General features: G+C 38.8%; 1 protein-coding gene across 13 annotated transcripts in view; it reads right to left on the bottom strand.

Annotated features, from left to right (window-relative positions):
* Positions 1-22,237, bottom strand: part of LDB3 (LIM domain binding 3) — a 116,286-nt gene that overhangs the window by 36,099 nt on the left and 57,950 nt on the right. For 8 of the 13 annotated variants that reach the window (XM_048311939.1, XM_048311938.1, XM_048311946.1 and 5 more), the window contains 3 exons: positions 21,743-22,149; positions 8,277-8,446; positions 7,268-7,304 (listed from right to left, as the gene is read on the bottom strand). In XM_048311939.1, coding sequence (XP_048167896.1) covers positions 7,268-7,304; positions 8,277-8,446; positions 21,743-22,149 — 614 coding nt within the window. Of the gene's footprint in view, positions 1-2,921; positions 3,833-7,267; positions 7,305-8,276; positions 8,447-13,798; positions 14,003-17,352; positions 17,376-21,742; positions 22,150-22,237 lie in introns of those variants that run through there. The other 5 variants (XM_048311948.1, XM_048311951.1, XM_048311943.1 and 2 more) reach the window with 3 other exon arrangements.

Here is a 22,237-nt window from a genome sequence, read left to right on the forward strand (position 1 = left end):
CTGGCAATACCATGCACCATACCAAAATTCTGGCTTTTTAACTTCACCAACTCAAATTTGTATAAGGATCCACATAAGTTTCTGATACATCTAATGGTAATCCCAGTCACTGAAGCTCATGTTAAACACTGCTAAAGAAACCACAAAATCAACTTAGCTCCTGTGGAAACCCAAGTGCACAAGTGAAAAATTGGTGTCACCTCTTCTGCCCCTGAGGAAGGTTTCAGAAAGCTCTGTGATATGCAAGAGTTGGACTTTTCAGAAGTGATAAAGTAGTCCCAAAAATACTTGTTCCTTGCTGTGGAAGATATACTCTACCCAGCTGTGCATAATGAGAGAGAAACTGAAATGAAGTGACCTCTGTATTAGCAAAAACATACTGTCCTTCCTGGTGCAGGCAGGCATGGGGAGAGGGAGGCAAGGGAAGGAGCCACAGAACCTTTCTCCTTTTGTGGTTTTGTCATGCATGAAAGGAAGAGAGGTCAAGTTGTCACAGCCGCTCTCCTAAAGCCACACTGCAGCCACGTCCCATCAGCACACGCTGCATGCAGTCAGTGTCTCTGCTGCAAACTGAGCACTGCAGGAGGTCAGGGGGGCTGTTTGAGCAGAAGGCAGGGCAGCAGGATCCAGGAGACAGGTTAGTTTAGATCAAACAGCCTTGTACCACAGCAGAAAAGGAGCATGTCCCTGTGCCATAACCAGACAAGCAGATTTACCTGGAAGGCCTTTTGGTTTTGATTTCCTACTGGCATCAGCTTTGCTGTGTCTTCATTAAATGCTTATAACACTATGCTTTACTGGCAATATTGGGAAGGGCAGGGGGTGCATATCATTATCCACATCCTGTGTTTTACTTTATTTTTAACATGGAGGTTATTTAGAAGACGGTATTGTCACCAACCACTGTCCTCTGCTCAGCAGAGCAGCCACAGGTCAAAATATATTCAGCATGGGACAGATACACCTGCCTATCATCAGCACTGTTTTAAAGAATTCTATGACTCATGGAGTCTTCAGTCTGGAACCTATTCTGAGCCTCACTGCCATTAACTGTGACTGATTTTCCTGTGTGAAACAGCAGACTTCTGCAAGTGCTCAGGAAACACTGTAAGATGGGGCTGGTCACTCAGCAGCCACACATCAAATTCTGTATTTAGCAAAGAAATATAATAAGCCAGACTCACACTTTTGCTAGAACAAAGCTACTCGTTTTTAAAAAGCTGTTAGTGCTTTTTTATCAGGCCCAAGTTTGTTACTGTCACTAGCAATGATATGCAGTAGAGGGAAAAATCCAGGCCAATTTCTCTACCTTACAGACAAAGTCTGCCCCCTCCTCAGGAAGCAAAACCAAGGCCTCTTCAGAGTTATACAAAAAAAGATCCATAACATTAATTTTCTGGACTTGAAGATCGCCATGACAACATAAAGGAAGATTTTTGAGGAGTAAGAGTTGAGGAAATACTAGTCTAAATATAAAAAAGAAATGACATAGAAATACTTGACTGAGTTTTAAAACAAAAGGTCCATCACTTGTGAGATGTTTTTAAAAGGGACTGGACTAAGCAGTTGAAATAAGTTGTAGTAAAAATCTTGCTGTAAGGATTAATGAAGGCACCTTCATAAAAGGTCTTTAACATTGCAAAAGTTCTAAAAGCTACCAGACCAGTCACGATTTTTTCCTATTGCTTTTTTCCCCCTGTAACTGCGTAAAGAATTGACATTCTACAAGCTAGGAGAGCATTAGATTCCATTCTGTATCCTACAGAAAAAAGGATTAAAACTATTTCCCTATATGATTACGTGGTTTATACGCACTGAATTTTTATCATTAAAACCACTGAAGCAGAGCTAAGGGGAGGTGATTCCTTAATTAAATCTCCGTTAATTTCATATCTGATAAAATTATTATTAGAAAATACCTTTGAAAATAACATTAAGTGTAAACATTGAGATATAATCCAGACATTTTTGTTCTAACACATGCACTAGGACTCTTGGAAACAAGTAGCATCTGTATTATATTCATAAAACATTACAGATACACAATTGTTATTACAGTGAAGAGACTGTATTACTACTTATTAATAAAAACATCTAATTTGATTGAAAATTAGAACTGGAAGATTTTTTAACTTAGGTACATTTTATGAAAAAATCTTAACTGCCTATTGATATTTTAAATTCTATCAAAATTTCCCATACATAAATAAAATTCACCACCACTTTGGTTCACCAAAGCTTGCTCTTGGCAACAATCAGAAAAAGTTAAAATGTTGCTCTTATTTCATGCAGTGATGCTGATTTACCATAGGTACTGATAAGATGGTGTGATCAGAATCTGTTTGTGCTCCCTTAAGGAAAATATAAATGCATGTTGTGAATTAAGTAGCATGTTCTGAAGTGCTCTGATATTTAGCTAAGAAAAGGGAAATGCATTTTAAAAGGAATGAGTGCTTATGTACTCTTAAGTAATACTGAAGAATTAGGTTTTTTATGTAAGTATGATAACCCTTTAAACACTTCAGTATTTGGTTGATTCATGCAAAATTCTCCATGAACAGTAGCTTTTCCTTATTTCTATAAAACAGAAAAAAATGGGAGTTTGAATGAACTTGGTTCTTGTATGGACTGCTAAAACAAATCTGGAAGCAGCAAAAAGTGTAACAGTTTCAATCTGATCTCATGCACTAATCCCTTTGATTGGAATTACTGCTACCAGATAAAGGTACCTAAGACAACTGCTTTGTCAGGTTTATTCCAATTCAGACAACTTAAAGGTCAATAAGAATTATAGCTAATAATGGAAAGCTTTTTAACCAAATTTTGTATTTGGGAAAGAAAAGTTCTCCTTTTTTCAATAATCAGTTGAAGCAGTTATTGTTTTAAAACAGAATAAAGTACTGTGTAAAACAGGCACATAATTATTTTAGTTTTAAAACCTTTTATTTCAGATAAAGCATGCTGCTATATACAGAAAAAAATGTGAGTCAAAGCAAGAGCAATACATAATGGGCAACATATTCCTTAAAACTTACAAGATGCTTTTAAAAGCTTCAGTGCACCAGCAGTATGATATATTCTTCTCACTCCTAAATCACCTCTAGCAAAATGTCATTTCCTTGCAGATCCTGAGCAATCCCAGCTATCTCTCACTTTTATATAATGATAAATTAAAGTTGCCAACCCAAAACTTACAGCAATGGTTTCAGTAAATGACTTCTGCCAGTATAATACATTGAAATACAACTTCACATTGCTAATATCTTATTTCAAACAGCATCGTTCAACTATGCAAACTAAGTGTATTATACATTTAGCAAAGTCTAGGCCAATCAGTTTCCTTTTCAACTTTCTTTCTCCTACTTCATTATCTTTACATCAGTAAAACTCAGTGAAAGTCTCATTCTTCTTCCTCCTAAAGAAATACTGTCAATAACTTCCCTCTCATTTTCTTCTAGAATTAAAGTCAGGAGACTACAATAGTGATGCTTTGCTGTGTACTGAAGTTTAAGACAGTAAAGGGAAAAAAAACCTAAACTACTTTATCATGAAGAACATGACCTGGGTTGTATCATGATTTCACTTTTGGTGACAGTGAATGGCTAACAGGCTAAAACCAGAAACCTACTGCCTGGCAGTACATGTTTGCACGAGTGACACGCTCAGGCTCTAACTCAGGGCAGCAGTTAATGTGTTCCTGTAACTCTCTCGGGTTTGCCCTCTGACTGGGGGCCTTTAGCTTTTAACATTAAGGAGCTGCGCGGACAGGCCGTGATGCCAGTTGCGCAATTTGGCAAAGCGTGGGCTGTTACGTTCCGTTTCAAACCTCTCCCTGTGGCATGAAGAAAGAGAGAGAGAGAGACAGAGAGAGACAGAGACAGAGAGAGACACACATACACAGAAGAAAGAAAGGAGGGAGAAAGAAAGGGGTTAGGGACCATGGCTACCACTCCCCTGCCTTACAATGAGGGCAATGGCAATTTATTTGGATTTTTTCCTCAGCTTTCAAATCAGCACAGTGAAGGCTGGGTGATGCTTTTTGGACCATGCATAAAAGGTTTTGCAGTTGTGTATTTCTGAGAAGTAACTTGATATAACTTCTTATTCTTTGACTTGTGCTTGGTATTACAGGGCTGCTTTTGCTAGAAATGCAGTGTAATCCCATTGTTTTCCTCCCAGCAGTTTCTCTTGGCTTTTCCCTCCCTCTCACACAACTGAGCAGTCAGTGAAAATTAACTCATACAAGTGCAAAATGAATGCAAATATCTTCCATTCTGTAAGACCTAGGTCAGCCCATATATAACCTGCTGTCCTTCCTGCAAGGACCATCAATGCCAGGTTTCAGCAGTACTTTTCTGTAGCTTCCTCAGAATTAGTGAGTATTAGTGTTGACATTTGCATAGGTATTTCTGGTCATTTGTGTCACAAAGCAGAACAACAGGATTTTCAAAGCAGAGTCCTGTGAAGTACTGGCCACCTCCTGCCACCCCTGACTGCAGACTGGGTTGCTCGAGCCATGTTCAGCACCTCTAAGGATTTAAACTTTTTTAGATCCTCTATAGTTTAAATTCAGCTTTTGTATATAAAAAGGGGAAGAAGGAGGATGTGCGATGATAGCACAGTCAAGGAGAAGTATAGCAAACAGAATGAAAAATGAAATGTTCTCATTATTTACAAAACTTTTTGCAGTCATTGCAAACAAGGTCATTTTCCTCATTATTTACACTCAAAACACAAGACAATTAATTGTGTTAATACAGTGGAACTCAAGAGTGAAACCAGTCAAACAGAAAGGAGCAGACTGGGCTGGTTTTACTCCTCGGGCTGAGGAAAGCACAAAACAATAAACAGAGTAAATGCCAACAAATTCACTGATATTTCTGAATCTTTTGTTCTTAATAACACAGTGCCATGCAAGTAATAGTCCTAACAGAGTCTTGATGTAGGACTTCTCAAACTATTTTTTATGCTTTTCGGTAATTAAGAGACATAAAGTATTCCTAGCTGAAACTTCCTGATGGCGTTTTTTCCAGCTATACCAGAATACACTAGCTCCAGTGGGTCTGACATGTAATTTAAGAACTCCCTTAGTGCTTTCAAGATATTACCCCTCCATTCAAGGAAAAGGTATTCAGAAACATCTGTTTGGCTTGAAATGGATCCCATCTCTCCAGAAAATATTCCATAACAATTGTCACACCAGCAATGAAAAGTTTTCATAGCAAGTTATACTCATGCATGCCTTCAAAACAGCAGTAGCATGAGCAAAGGACAATCATGCAACACACTCATTAATACTGACTGAAAGGAATTTTCTGCCACCCAAAAATTCCCAAGTTTATGGGTTTTCTTCGGAACATATGTCATGAAGTTGGAAGCAGCAATCTAAACGTGACTATTTTTATGTAAAACAGTTCTGCCAAGAATAAGCCACATCTTTCCTCCCCCCACTCCCAAGTGTTTGGAAGAAACTTGATCACCATACCATGCAATTCCTGCTGGCTACACTGAGGAGATGACACAAAGAGACAAGAGAAAGCACCAGAGAGAGATCACTCACAGCCTGCCTGAGGCCACAATGACAGATGCCTGCACAACCAGGGCCCTGCTGCCAAATCTCCAGTGGACTGTGTCCAATGTTTGAGGTGGGTATCAAGCACTCAGATGGTGCCAGCACTGTCAGTGGGGTAGGAAGGAGACCCCACTTCATTCCTGGCACCAGAGCTCACACCAGTTGCACTGTCCCTGTGTAAGCACCTATATATGCTCCCTTATGCCTCTACTATCAATGCATACCTTAAACCTGTTCAGATGTGCCTAAACATAACCAGCACTGTCCTTGGGAAAGAAAAGGATAACACAGTGATACCTAAAGAAAATGTGAAAAGCACAGTGTACACAGTCATGTGCTTGAAGTTACACTGGCTAGATTGTGCAATTTACATGTGTTGATGTGTTACCAGATAATTATTGTCAACATATACCATGTAAAGTTTCCACTATTTTTTATTTTCCAAAGCCACAGACTACACCTAGAGAGATTATTTCTTAAAAACAACATATTACCCTCAGATATGAATGTGGCACTGTTAAGTTCAGCACACTGCTTTAAATCCCATCATAATAAAGATTTGGATGTGTGCTATTACATCAAAACAGATAATGCACAATACATGTAATGAGAATTAGGCTTGCACATTTGAGGGAAAAAATAAATCCCTGAGGGCTGTAACGTCAAGCCTGATGTTCGGGCACCCAGCCATGAACTTGGGTGAACTGCAGGGGAAGGTTTATAGCAGACACCAACTGAAAGCATTCTTGTATTCTCACAGGGAAGATAGCAGGTATCTTTCTCACTGATTCAACATTTGTAACCTGCACTGTGATCAAAAGCTCAGAACCTTTAAAGAAGCCACATGGCAGTAAAAAAAAAAAAAACCAGAAAAAGAAGAGGAGGTGGATTGAGTACCAAACACATCACAAACCCAGCCTGCGGCCTAGAGCAGCTAATGTGAAACAGGGATTTGAAGTATGCAAACAGAAAGTAAGGCTTGCATGCAGGATGCTCCTGATTCAACTGCAGTTTTTAAGCTCAATAAGAATCTTTAATACATCTGTTTCCTGGCTATGCAGGATGATGATAAATCTTTAATTCCATATTATATCTCTGAACATATCCACTTTTTCAACGTTTTTTGATTCATCCCATGAAACAAATACATTTATCCATTAGCAAAAGCAGTCCTGTGCTTCCATATTCTACAAATTTAGGTCATATTTATTCCAAACAAAACATAAGCTAATGATTATGGGTATGTATGGAAACAATTCCTTTACTGTATCATTTAAGGAAAATCAAATGTCAGTCAGAGGGTCATCCAAATAAATTGCTCACAAATTTCAGTGCCATCACAACATTATATATTTTTATCCACTTACACAGTCAAGTAGTTACACAGGGCTTGGAACTCATCACATTCACACATCCAGAAAAGTACAGGAAAGTTGCATGAGCAGAGAGCTTTCAGATTTGATCACACACATCAGGAAATTTGCACTGTTTTTCCTAAAAGCATGCTAATTTGTTATCCTTCTCATTCAAATGCCTCTCAATATCAGCGTTTTAATTTTAGTGATTTTTTAAGTAAATGTATTAGAATAATTTAGGACAAAAATATAATAAAGGAAGTTCATATTAATGCCACTTTAAAACATTATTGGGTTATAAGGAAGGATAAAGCTGAATTTTTCACAGGGAGTTGCCTACCTTGACCTCCTCAGAGCTTCTTCATCTGGATCTTGCACTGTAGAAAAAAATGTTTCAGTTAAAAAACAGAAAGAAATGAATTGGCTTTATGGTATTATAAATTCTTTAGAAACATATCAAAAGCATATCTAAAGGTGCATTCATGTTGACTTTGCAGCAGTGGAATTTGTAAGAACATCATGAAGAGGAGCGGTTCCCTAGGGACAGGAAGGAGGATGTCAGCAGGAAAGTAGCTATTACAACTACTTTCCCATTCATTACTAGCAATGTTTCACAGCTGTAGGCAATGATTCTACAGAGAGGTCCTGCTGTTTTGTACAAAGCAGGAGAGACAGCAGCAGCAGATTAATGGGGGAGGAAATACTCAGTATTTCCCCCTGATGCAGGAAAAGGCCCTGACCTTCCTTCTCTCTACATCAGAAACCACCTGTGAGGTTAGTACCAGGTAACCATAACAACATTTCCATAGGCAACAAGTAACAAAGTTACAGCTCCGTGACATTCGTGTCAGATCTACGTTTAGACATACAGGGCTGATAGAGCCATAGATTCCATACAAATGGTGATCTACGGGTTTTTTTGACCTCCAGAAGTCACTTCTATAAGTGTTACTGTACAAATGACTGTTACTTGTTTATCATTTTTGTCTAAAGAATGGACAGCTCTGTATGTCTAGGCTGTAGGAAACCCAAAGACTGTACTGCAGAGACTTGATTTGTAAGTAGGAATAACTATGGGGTCCCAAATGCTCGTTTACTGTACAATCTATTATACTTTTATGGTGAGACCTCTGGCAGATCAAAGAATTTTCTTCATAAAGCGTTAAGGTGAGATCGCTCACTTTGATTTCTGAATTCCCTCAAGTTACATCCAGGATCTTCACCCTTGCTGACAACTACATGAGCCTGGACATGAGTCTTCCCTGAATATCAGTGGCCAATACCAGGGCAGCAAGGAAAAACATGAATCTAAAATCAGGATGAGGGGGATGTTTTGTCATTCAACTTACTGTACTCAGTTCCAGTCATCTGGGCAAGGATACGAAAGGACTTGGACTGCAGGTTGGCAGAGCGGCGGCTCCAGTCCTCGCTCTCATCCTCAGGCTTGTTCTGAGTTTTAAGCACAGCCTGATACACCGGAGAGGCACTGTCCACGTGAGTATCCTTAATAGGGAGGGCACTGCAATTCAGAAAGGGAAACGTTGGAAGCAGCTCTCTGGTCTCAGTTTCTCGCCCAGCCATCCCCAACATGGCTTTGAAATGATCACTTCTTAAAAAGATACATGGATCAATTTTATGTTATGGCTCATTCTATCTCTGAAAGGGCCTGTTATCATTCAAATCTGCTTGGAAATACCTGTTCATGATTCCTCAGCCAGTGCAGGCACACAAGCTTACAGTGGTTAGAATAATCTGTAGTGATAAAGGAGAGTAGGCCAGGCAAAAACATTTATTTCTCTGACAATTTTTATTCCATATTATTTCTTGTAAAAATGACTTCATATTGGTACTGTTCTATGTTATGTCTTTAAATTACAGTGTTGGGCCAGTGTACCTTAAGGTTGCAATTAGAAACAAACCCCGTATTTCATTATAAAAATAATGTAGTAGGCTTTTACAGCTTTTTCTAGACATGATTCTTTTTCAAACTGAATTAAACTTCCATCTGCCATAGTCTGGATTCATTGTCTACTAAATATGTGAAGCACAAGAAGTCTAGACTTGTACCCAAGACTTGCACATATAAGTAGTATCTGAAATCTTTAATGACAGAATGTATCTCAGGGACTTAAAACATGCTTAATCATCTTGCAAAGTGACATACCCAGTGTGCACACCTAAAATCAAAGCTACACAGGTCTGTAGCACAAGTGAGGTAACCTCTCTTTGATTTATGATGTAGACTAGAAACAGGCTTAGTAACTCAATAGCTTTTTTTTTTCCCCCCAGTGAAAATAACTTCTGCATAGCAGAATTAAAATTAACTATTAACAGAGCTGCAGAAATATACACTGAGGGGATGATGTGTGCTTGGAGCAACTTGGCTCCATGGTTGCCCTAAATACAAGGTCTATTTTTGAAGCAAGTGATTTATTGTAACAGCTTTATGCTATTCCATAAAGACCTTTGCAAGCAGCAAGCTCAACTTCATGAGAACTGAGAAACATTTCTGTTAAAAGTTAAGGGCCACTTGCTCCAACAGTTTCTACCTTGGTTCAGGCTCGAAGTAAGTGCTCTCTGAGATACCACTGTACAGAGAAAATCTACAAAGAAGTTGGGTCTGTGATTTGAAAGCCTGAGAGGAGTCAAGAAAAAGCTAGGAAGTATGTCTGACATCCTACATACAGCAATAGCATACAGTGTGATGAAAAATGTGTACCAGGTAGTGCTTTAAATATCAGTATTTCCCAGCTGACACACTCCTTCAGCACTAATACACACTGGTTTGATGGATTTACACATAATAGCATATATTTATGTTCTTCATAACCCTCATATATGCAAACTTCTCACTTTCTTGAGGAGCCACCAAAGTACAAACCACAGTCAAGTTTTTTTGTGTGTTTCAGCACAATCAGCTGTGGGGTGGAACTCAGCTTTGAAAGGTAAATTTAGAAAAAAACCTTGAATCTTCAGTTTAAGCTCTGCCACAAAATATACAAGTTATGTAAAAAAGTCTCTCAAGTGTGAAAGATGGCCTGTAGGAGGAAGCAGCATTTTCCAGCTCCTATTTTAGCTCATGTTTCCTAGACCACAATCTTTACAATATGCAAACACTAGCAGGTACAGAAGGCAGAATGCAGACTTGTTTATTTTGGGAAGGCTGTGCCATCAGTGGCTTCCATTAGTGTTGCTCCTGTATGCAACAATGGACATAGCCTTCTTCAGATGGAAGAGTGGAGAGAAAGCAGTAGTCCTCCTCTTCTGGCCCATCACATATGGCTGAAGGGCTTGCTGAGGCAGGAAAGAAATTGCAGTAGTGAGTTCTGCCTTCTGCAAAGAAGTCTTTGCATGGAAAAGAGATTCTCTGTAATACCAACAGTAAGTCAGTAACACCCTCGGGACTTTTCTGCTGCTGCTTCTGACACTTGGCTATGCTATTCTGTCATGTTAATGCTCCCCAAAAGATGACCCTGTTTTCAAGTCCCCAGAGGTGCTTCAGGGTGCTTCATGCCCAGAACCTGGCCCTGTATGACTGCCATAGGTGACTGCCTGATTTGGGCCAACATTTAACGTCGTATCCCCACGATGATTTTTTAATCTTGCTGAAGTTTGAAAACCTGCTGTATGTGACAGGAAATTTCCCAGCTGTAGAGTGGATAATAAACCACTGGATAGGGATAGACAGTGCTGCTGATTTCAACCATGGACCACTGTGGCAACAGCTGTGTGCATGCCCCAGAAAGTTCAAATTCCTCTCTTTAAATCCTCTAGCTGAAATGCTTTCTTTTTATATCATGACCAATATACAAAAAAGCAGTTTAAAGGTTTATGTATAGATATGCCATTAACTCAAGCATTGTTAAAAAACTGGAGCTGGAGGCTGGACCACAAATTTCACAGTAGCAATGTGTGGCATTAATACGACATATTAATATCCGTATGGTAGATGATTAAGGCAGGAAATGGAGCTTGGTGAATTAACCTCCCCAGCAGAGTGAAACATGCTCATATAAATTGAACTAAATTAATGCAATGCATTGGAGTATTTCCAACTCTGTCTTTAATTCAGCAGGCTTTTTTCTTTTTTTTAAATCATAATTATATTGTGGATGAGTAACTAGGACATATGAGCCATTCAACATAGAAGTGTAAAATATAGTGCACCACTGATTATGAGCATTTCATAAACCTAAATGTGACAGTTGATTCTTACAGACAGCCTAAAGATGCACATAACTATGTTAATACCTCTGTTATACCTCTCTGTAATTTAATTTCTTTCCATCTGGGTGTGGATGTGCAGAAATATCATGCATCTTTAAGCATATTGCTTTAAATTGATGCCACTGAAAAAAAAAAACCCTCTTCCCAAATGGGTTAGAGCTGTTGGAGGTTTTCATTCTAGACCTTAAGGTATTCTAGTAGGAGTCAATAAAAATGATTTTCCTTTTTTTCATCATCATTTAAGTCACACATTCTTAACATTAAAACAAGCTTTAAAGACAGTCAAACCTCTCTGAATAAGTAGCAATGGAATTTTATTTTTTGGAGTTCATTATAAACTATGGTTTACTATGTGAATAACTCCCTGGAGTCATTATCCAGATTTAAATTAAGTAGCTATTAAGTAGAAACTTAGGAACACTGCAGTCTTCTACCCCTGTAGACATACAAAAAAATATTCTGACATCAGATATTACACTGATTCCAGCTATTTTAAAAAAGCTCTAAGAGGTAAAAACCCCACATCCCAACAAACAAGTTCATGTAGACTGGTAAATAGCCAGCGAAGTTGACTTATTGTAGAGGACACACAAGACCTTAGTTTGTACTATCACATTATTGATTCTGCTACTTTAACTGTCAGATCTTATTCCTGATAAAGGTGCTAGATTTATGTCTTTATGCGACTTGTAAATTTGGCTAGAACTGCATAATGGAATTTAGAAGTGGTTTGACAGAAATGTACTCAAAATGCACTGTCCAAATGGTTTTACTGCAGCCAACTCACTCTTGGTTCTTGGTTTAGTATGAGCAATTAAAAAAAACCAAAACCATAGAATAGGAAAAGATATAAAATCAGGGCATTCAAAATTTTCTATCTTTAAGTTTCAGCATGGAGTCTGAGTAACCACTGTATGAAAAATTATGTTCTTCCCTTGATGTTTTCCATGGTGATCCATTAAGAGTGGCTTATTTTCTAAGTGACAAGAGCCTGACTCTGATCTCATGAAGTTACATCATCACTGATTTCAAATGGTCAAACTAGAAAAACGAATTCTTATCTTAAGCCTGTCCATCACTGATAAAGCAAGTAAACTGTTTCCAGCTGCTGTCTGCCCTTTAGATGTGCAGTCTGAGTGTCCTTACCATCCTACAGACACTTGTGCACAAATGAAAAGGACTAAGATGATTAATTAAGAACCAAGACCAAATTATAGGCTGATAATTGAGACAAAATGAATCAGCACACAATTTGGTCTGCTTTTATATTAAAAAATTCTCATACAAATACTTCTGCATTAAGCATAATCTTATCTCAGACTCGATCGATTAAGCAAGCTAAAAAACATCTTGGTTTCCACTGCAAATTAAAGTTCAGAATATTAGAGGAAACTGAAGAAAACATAAAATGAAAAGGATCCATATATTCAGCATTGACTTTATAATCATCTGATAATTTAAATAGGTATTTTTTTAAAACATTACTATTTGTATCATGTAATGCTACAGCATTTCAAGAAAGTGCTAATGTATCATAAAATGTCTCATATAATCCACGCTTATGAAGGATGTGAACCCTTACAAAGAACACAAATGAATTTCTTTGTACTTCACTAATTGGAAATATGAGTCTACTCAACACCTGTGGAGATTCACTGAGTCATGGCCAAAGCCAGCTAAAGGTGTTGCTTGTGATCCATCATGAGGGAGAGCTGTGATGAGCAACAATATTGATGCAAAAAGTTAAAGAAAAATAATTATAAAAAAAGAGAAAAATGGCCAGTAAAAGGGAGCACAAGCAAATACATAAATCATCCTCATTTTGAGTAAGCCTGCAGCTAACATATGGAAAAGAAACTACGTTAAAGTGTCTTGCTATACCTGTACATTGGTGTCATATCAAAGGAAGGCAAGTTCTATTTTGGGTAGAAGCACACATGGTAAGAGAGAAACCTTGCTACATTTATTGCATATGTAATTTCAGTAAAGTTATTACAACTCTAGATAAGTTAATCAGGTAAGATGTCCAGAAACATGCATTGGAAAAGCAGAGTTATCAAAGAGTGGATTTTGCCATAGTCCAAAGGGTATGTGTAAAACACATGTACTGTATGTAAACTAGGGAAAGGAAAAATACAGCAAAACACTCTGTTCTGAAAAGTAAACCAGTAGCCAGTGCTAAATAAATATTTTGCATTCTTCAGGTATCAATAAAAATTCCACCCCCCTTTTTTGTCCTTTCTGAGCTATGCAGATAATAGTGGCTATCATAAATCACAGTCATCAAAAATGAAAACCCATCCGATATCATATACAGAGCACTAGAGGTATTTTTGTGGGGCTTACCAGTTCTAGGAGGAATACCAAAAAAGCTAGGTTAAATTAAGGTATCCCTGACCATGGCAGGGGGACTGGAACTAGATGATCTTTAAGGTCCCTTCCAACAACAAACCATGCTATGATTTTCTACTGATCCATCCTTTTAACTTCAAAACATGGAAGTGCTTTCGAACACCATCTAGGATGTGTGTACTATACCCCAGGAAAAAAGAAGGAGTCCAAGAAGAGCAAATGTGTCATGCAGGTAGGGATGTTACAAGTATCATGCAGAGAAAGAGCATTCCACAGAAGGAAATAACCTTACCCAGCAAATTCTCCACCCTGGGCTTGTGCCTGGCCTGCAATTGCATCCATGATAGCATCCTGGGAATACATGCTGATCGGGGTGTTATACTGCGCGTGAATTATGGTAGCCTTGCCGCCAAGGCCCTTCACCTCAATGGGTTTGTGTGTAGACAGGGCAGAGTCCTTCAGGACATTGGGGTTGAAACGCTCCGTGAAGTCCGTGCTGGGTTATGCAAGGGTGAGGTTCCACGGGGAAGGGAGGGGAAGAAAGGAGAGAGGCGTGAAGTTAAGTGAAGGAAGCACCACCAAGAGAGGAGCGTGCACATCTGTTCATGGCATCTCACCAGCAAAGGTTCTCATCAGAGAAGAGCCAACAACATAAGCACCAAGCCACAGCAAAAAGATGGCTGTGCTAATGGATGTCATTTTTGGGTTGGCTCATGATGTATACAAATGAAAAAAAAAGGTGAAATAGCTGTCACTGTATTAAAATATCACAAAAAATCCTTAAGTATTTTGTGTGATACTTACATATACTAAAATTCTGTTGTTACATGCACGTATACATCTAAGTGTATACAAACATGCACATGTTTGTATATATGCATGCCCATGGGACGTACATACACAGTGCAGAGAATTCCCACTTTTTTCCTTCATCCATTCATGTTTTCAGAAGAGTCTTACAAAGGTCTAGAAAGTGCAGTGGAGTGAACAGATATCAGGTCGTCTATTACTTGGAAGGTTTTGCTACTTTCTGTCTGGGTTATTAATCACAGTGAAATTTAATACTTGCGCCTTTTAATCTGCAAGGCTTTCCTCACAAAAGACTAAATCTTCCCAAAATCTCTGTATGGCCAGCCCCAAGTGCTGCTATGGCATGATCAATGCTCAGTCCCAGATCAAAATATCTTACATTGCAACCAACTGGACAACTGCAGTTGGAAGAGTTGTTGCCTTAGTTTCCAGTGACTCCATTTAAGAGGAAAGATTTTATAGCTGACTAAGCCCCAAAAGCAAGTGAATGAATGACACCAGAATGAATCAGTTTCATGTCAGACTGCAACCAAAGAGCAGCTGGTTTTCTTGTAGGGCTGAGTTGTACATAGTCCTAGAGCTAGGACTGAGCAGTGCCCTGAGTTCCAATGAACAAGCTAAACCTCAGCTGAGGTAGCTGCTCTTCTTCAACCTATGGGAGATCAGGTGAATCTCTAGTCTGCTGTTCTTGTCCTGCCAGCAGCAGAAGGATGCCAGGAGGAGAGATTCCATACCCTCACCAAACTGGACAAAACTGGGAATTCTTTCCTTTGTGAAATAACAGATATTTCATAAATGTTTCATTTAGAACTGAACCCAAAAGCTAGAAATGGATATATTTCCCCGTGCAGAAGACATACTGAAAAATTTAATCCCATTTGATTGGAACACTTTTCCTTTTCAGTTTAAGACATTAAACTGTAAGTTTATTGGCTATTAGTAAGTTTTCCTCTTTACACAAACAACAGTGTGCCTGTTTACCATGGGCAGCCCCAGAGGGTGAGAGTTAAAACTGAACCCTCATCCCAGCATGGACGAAAAAGTAAAATCAAGTAAGGCTGGTAGCAATCTGACTTAATTTTCTGGAGATTATCACACGTGCTGTGCCACCTCTGAAGCCAGCCAGGGGATTCCACTATGTTTTCAGCCTTTTGTTTGGTGGGATGCCCTGACTGAAGATGGACAGAGAGAGACAGTCAAATATCATTGCAAATCCTTGATAGAACATTGACAGCCACATGCTCAAGGACCAGAGACACACAGGTGCACACATTGCATTACAGCCACAGCCTTCAGCTGCACATGTCAACATTTTAAGGGAGGGAACTGGAAACTGCATTATGCACTCAAAAAGTGAAAACTGTCTTTTTACCAAGACATTCTCACATTTAAAATACATCTTCTTTAACTATTCATCAACTCTGACAATTCTATAATTACACTGACATCATCTGTTGAGGGGTGATGTGCAGAGACATGCAGGTCGCTGTACTGAGCATGCACATGCCTGATTTCAACAACAATATCTCTTTTCTTTGTAATAGCCTAAACAATCACATGGTAATTACAAACATAGGTCCTCAAGATCTTGAATTTAGTGTTCTCTTTCTTTCACACTGTTGAAAGCACTGAAGAGATTGTAAAGCCAAGATCTGAGAAGACTGTGTGAATGAAAAGACAGAGGTTAAATATGCCACCTTTAAAGAATAATGTTTTAAGCAATTGGTTTCCACAGTCAGTTATAGAAATCAAAGCTACTAATGTTAGAACAGCCTAAACTTCCCTCATGGTAGCAGCAGGAGTCATTTGGGCTTTCACTTGTGATCTTTAAACAGTTTTAGTGATGTCTTTCAAGAGGTTTTAGTCACATTACACACACCAAGGCAAAACTTCCACTGAAGTTAACAGGATTACCATAAAAATAACAGAAAAAAATACAGATTTCCAACTGATGAGTTCTTTTTCTAACTCTGGAAGCAAACAGAAGATATTAGTGCTTGTAAGGGGTGCTGGGCTCTAGGACAAGTGCCAGAGGTAAGGCTGCAGCTCTGCAAATGAATGGGATCTTTCTCCCAAGCTAGAAAAGGATTAGGAAAAATAAATCCCAAAGCAAGTAAGATTACAAACACCCCTATAAAGTAACTTCTGCTTTCTAAGACAATCCTGTCAGAATAATTAATGTAAATTGGCTAGGGTTTTTCACTCCAAAGGATTTACATCATCACACCCACACCTCATTGAAACCAACAGAGAATGCCAGATCACTGTAAATTATATGCACTAAATATTACTTCATGTATTCCACTACTTCTAACTTTGTACTGTCAGTTTAAATTTGACATTTAACTATTAGAATTATTTATTTTATATTCAATTTAACCCAGTCTCCAGCAATTTATGGACAACACTCAGGTCAGAGGCAAAAAGCGAGAGTTTAGAGACAATCCTCTGCCCTTAGAAAAACTAAAGGTCAAAACTGAGGACTCTCTGAACTCTCCTAAATAAAGCAGACCAATCACATTTTCATATCAATAGTTATATCTTTTTTGGGCAATAGATTTATCAAGGTAAATCACTTTGTATATTTTTTTCTGTACCAATATCTTACTCCAACCTAAATTTAAATTTTAGCAGACTTTGGAAATTAATTTAACATTGAAGCTGAAAGTACTTTACTAATAACACACCAAAAAAGGCTCAGATAATGCTCACCAAACTCGGAAGGCATGAAGATAACTTAAAGAAAAACCTGCCAGTAGAAGCAAAACCACCTGAAAGCTTTTAGAAGAACTGAGCAGGCTCAGGTGGCAGCTCCATTCACAGCATTAGAGCATCACCAAGAAATGCCAAGCGGGAGCACTGCTGGACAGCAGGGGCAGCGCAGGGCGCCTGCCACACCAAGCAGATGTTTAAAAAAGTACTTGCACTTGCAAGCAGACACAGCAGGAATGCAGGGGATCATGCTACCCCAGAAAACACATCTTCACACACACAGTGTCACACAAATATCTGGCACTACACAGAGGTGATACTAACTTGGCAGCGGTGTTGGTTATGACCTAGAAGAAGAGAAAGAGAACAAACAACATCAAAACCAACCACACAGAAAAAGTCAACACTTTGTAGACTGCAAAGGGCAAAAGATATTTACAAAAGATTACTACAGCTCTTTTCAGACCATCTACAAATAAGAACAAAAGGTAAATGTATGCCTAAAAACCCCAACATGATTAAGAAAGGAAAAAATGCAGGGATTATAGTTGATCCACTAGGACTTAGTGGGGTACCATGGCATTTTGGCTGACCCTTGAACATGATTTTATTGCTGTGCATCCTTAAAAGTACTACTACCAAAGTGTAGGGAGGGGGGAGCAGAGGGAAGAAAGGAGGATTTGCAGAGTATGTTCTCATCTGAAAATAGCAAATGAGTGGTAGAGACTACATTTTTCTCTTAGATACTGAATATTCAGGGATGAAGTCTGTTCTCCTCAGGCCACCCTCAGAGTTGGTTTTGCAAGATTGATTTTTAAGTCTTTTACATGCTGGAGAAGATCCAAAGAATATACTGGTAAATGTTTAAATCTAAAACTAAGGAAAATGCCTTTGTATATAACAAAGTATTGGCCTATATATGACTGTACCTACATTATGCCAAGAGAGGTGTAAGCCAATTAACTTTGGAATAGTCATTCCTAATTTATTCCACGTGAAACGAAGCAAGCCGTGCATTACATGCTTTCTGGGATATCCACAGCAGGATATTTCATTCCATTTGGTATGTATACAGTAGGGAAAAAAGGTATGTTCATGCTCCATTCCTGCACCTCTGCATAAACCAGTGATGGTGCTTGCACAGTAATTCCAAAGCAGCATAACACAGGCTAAAGCTGGGAGTGCAGAACAGAGTGGGCTCAGTCTGGACTAGGGCGGTCTTCCTAATAACTCTTTATGATGGTTGCACAAATCGCAGTAATGGGCTATGATGTTTATTTTAACTTTTTTCTTTTCAAAGCTTAGAATACCCACATTCTGTTCTTTTCTTGGTTGAAGACTAATTAATCACATTTTGTGCAAAATAAAGAGGGAGAGATGCAGGGTCAGCTAATAAACTTTTCTTCTTACTTGGCTGCATGGAATGCTGTTGACAGAAGTGGGCACTGAGCCTTCCAGCTTGCTACTGTGACATTTCTGTATCTGGGATGGATACAAAATACTGGACAGCAAAGTTACACTGTTAAGAGTGACATTCCAAGTGGATTTGGCTCCTCCTGCTTTTTCCTTGCAGAACCTTTGATATTACTGCTTCTTCCAACATATGATCCTTTAGCCTTGGCTCATCCAACAGCCTTTTTCATGATCAAAAGCACTCTAATGAGCCAAAGCTGCCGTAAAGACTTTGCATTTCTGCATTTCCATAGCAAAGCCATCACAGATCATCCTCTGCAGCTACTGGTCAAACTCTCAGATTTGAAAATATTCTTCTAGCTTTATAAACCCTACATTAAGCCAAATATATCAGTCTCTTACAGGAACTGGTAGAGATATATTAGGAACAAGCTGCAGCCTGTAAGCACATCAGTGATCCTATATCCATTTTAGGTGTATGCAGGACAGCTGGGCACTCATTTACAATGAAACTATGTGCAATGGTATCATTTTCTGACTCATCCAGGCATCTACCTTACATATAAAACAATATTTTAAAGGCAGAACTACCAAACCCCTAAAATACACCTTAATTAGAGGAATATAAAAGTATGTTGAAATAAAAGAAACACTATGTGCACAAACTAAGAACAGCTCAGCAGTTACGTCTCAGTAAAGATTTTTGAGATGTGAAGAGGCTCCTATAGCTTCCTTCAAAAACAGTATAGCTTTGCTTCTCCTTATGTTTAGCATGAGATAAGAAAATTCCTCCCAGTTCAAAGCCATGCATTATTTTAGTTTGATTCTATATAGGGACATGTCTGAAACACCCAACTTGCTGCTCGCAGAGGTCACACAGTAAGAAGCCAGTAACCCAAGCCACCTGGCACGTACTTGTGGGACAGGTATTTACTGCCCTTGACCTACAATGTGAAAAATAACTTACACTGGAATGAAAAAGATGCACATGTTACAAACTGTGACTCACTGTTCATATTTATTAATACTCTCCAGAGCTTTCAGCACATCACGTTCCACACTCCTAACAGGCTTATTTTTCACCTTGGGCCGGAGTGATAAAGCTTTAATGTAAAGTGTATCAGAGAAACAGATGCTTTGTTATTCTTCACAGATCAAGGAAATAATCTCAAAATTAATTTCAGCTTCTTGATAGGATTTTCCAAAGGGTTTAGCTAAAGCTGTAACAGCAATTCACACAATTAAGTTTAAATCATTTGGTGAAAAGGACACAGAACCTTAAAATCACTCCCCATGCTTGAACTTCCTTCCAGCTTTTACCATACAGCTAAGTGCACGTTTGTGAAAGCACAATGAATTCAGTTTTGGAGCACCACAATATCACAATCATGTTGTATTATATGGTAAGAATGTTCCCAACAAAGGCCAGATTTTGCAGTGCTCACAGTGCTTTCCTTGTTCACATATATCCACTATGAGGTTGAGATTATCATGGATGCCACCAAGTCCCAAGGTAGTTACAGGTTCCATGTTTTTTTCCACAGAGCAGGAGGCAAGATGCTTCTTACTTCATGGATAACTGTCAAGTGGGAATGGGAATGACAGCACTATTGAGCTCTGAATTTTCTCTGCATGTCAATAGGGATGTACAGTTCTCTAAATCTCAGAGAAGTTACCTTCCAAGACACATTTATTTAGTGCTTCTGAGCTCTTTCCATCTTTTCAGAATGTTCCTGTGCTGCAGGATAAGGGTTTTTTTATTTTCTTGTTTGTTTGTCAGTGTTACAGATGGTAAAGGCAGATAGACAGCAACTCCCTAAAATCTAGTTCAAACTGAATAGAAAGGCTCACACTGACTTTGGTGAGTGATGGATGCAGCTCTGTTGTAATTCTGATAACAAACAGTCACAATGCTGAGCCATCCAAAATTCAGCCCCTTCACCCTCACCCCTGCAGGTATTCAGGAGGGATATGAACATAGTGGGGAAAAAGGTATCAGGATATACTCCCAGGAAGCTCTGCATATTGAAATAAGACAAGAATTGGTATTCTTCAGAAAACTGTGAATTAAGAGAGAAGTATTTTGAGGTTTATTTTGCTGATCTTGCTTACTAACTGAAATTATTTTCTTTTAAATGGTAATTGCTTTACTTAATTATCCAGTATGAGAAGGGAGGATAGAATTTTCTCAGATAAGTTAATTAGGATTGTTAATGCTGAGTGCTCAAGAGAGTCGCAATGAATCATCTAAAACTGCTTGAATCATCTAAAACAGGTGTACATGCTCTTTTAATAGGAAGAAATATCCCTACTTTGCTACAGCTTAAAACCTCTTGGTTTTACTTTTGCAGAGAGCTTCTGCAAAGGGATATAAAGTACCTGAAGTTACGCATTTGCTATCAGACCTCAAGTGGCTTGCTGGAATTTTCTGGTTTTCCTTATATAGCCAAGTCCCTAGTATTGAAAATACACTTTTCCACATACTCATAACAAGAAATTCATCTTCATTTAAAAAAAAAAACCCCAAACCACAAATAAACTAAAAAATTAGATTTGTTTGACAATTTATACATGAAGGCAAAAAAATTAGGAAAACCTGATTCTCACTGCTTTTTCTCATATACTGTAGGCCAAGCTCCCCATTTTACAGACCTACTAATTAAACAGATGATCTGCAATACAACAATATGGAAAACCTTGACAATAAGGATCAAACTATTTGGAGATCATTCCTTGTTACAGCGAAGTTAACATTAAAGCTAATAGATGCAAGACAGACAGTCTTCAAACCAGAGGATTCAAAATATTGCAATTCTGACTCATTTTGCATAGGAAAGCCAACATATTAAGGGAGGAATTGCAGCAGGACACTCCAGTAGCTGAGCGTGTCAGATTTGCTGGTCAAAGCCATTTCTCTTTAGCCAAGTACCAAAGATCAGGTGTGGTTTATAGCAGCTGCTCTGATGTCTGACAGCAATACTTGGTTCTCTGAGACTCCATGCATTAGTTAGAACTGCTGAGTGCCACAACCCTGAGATGATCGCAGTTACTTCAGTCCTAGTGCTCCCCCTCATGCCCTGCTGACTATTGCCAATCCATGCTCCACTTCAGATACCAAAGACCATTGTTCTGTAACGGCAATGTGGGTATATTTTGGGGGCTACTAGAAAATTTAATCATTGATCCAGACCTTAATCATGATTGCCAGAGAAATGCACAACAGGGTAAAGCAGCATTACATTCACTGTTCAGCAAGTTCATTACTTATTGACATAATTAAAGATGGTACCATGTTACCTACCCTCTAGGAAGTCCACCTTCCGAAGCCCTTCGGTTGAGACTCAATTTATGCATCTCAGCCATTTCCCTCAGGGTCTCTGCTGAGTAAAGGCCAATGGGGTTGTTATACTGCCTCGCAGGGCTCAGCTGGTGTGCAGGGCTACTGCCACCAGCCAAAGCAGGGCTTGCTTTGGAACCTAGAGTGCTCTTGGCAGGTGAAATGTCAGGAGTCACAGACTGAGAGGACATGGAAGATCTAACTGTGGTAGTCCTTAGGTAGGAAGAGCTATTTGAAAAGCTGATCTCTTGCTGGTTGAGGTAGCCTGAAAATGTTCCATTGGTTGCTAAAACACTACCCATAGGCCCAGTCGCCGTGTTAGTTAGAGGGCTGAAGGTTGTTCTGTTGCCATTGATTTCCCAAGCAGGTTCCTGTAGTAGCAAACATGCAGGCCAAGAAAAGACAAAAAAGAAAAGAGCAATCATAGAACACATGCAAAAATAACATATCTGCAATTAA

Source organism: Corvus hawaiiensis, chromosome 8 (genome assembly GCF_020740725.1).
Source record: "Corvus hawaiiensis isolate bCorHaw1 chromosome 8, bCorHaw1.pri.cur, whole genome shotgun sequence".
Classification (NCBI taxonomy): Eukaryota; Metazoa; Chordata; class Aves; order Passeriformes; family Corvidae; genus Corvus; species Corvus hawaiiensis.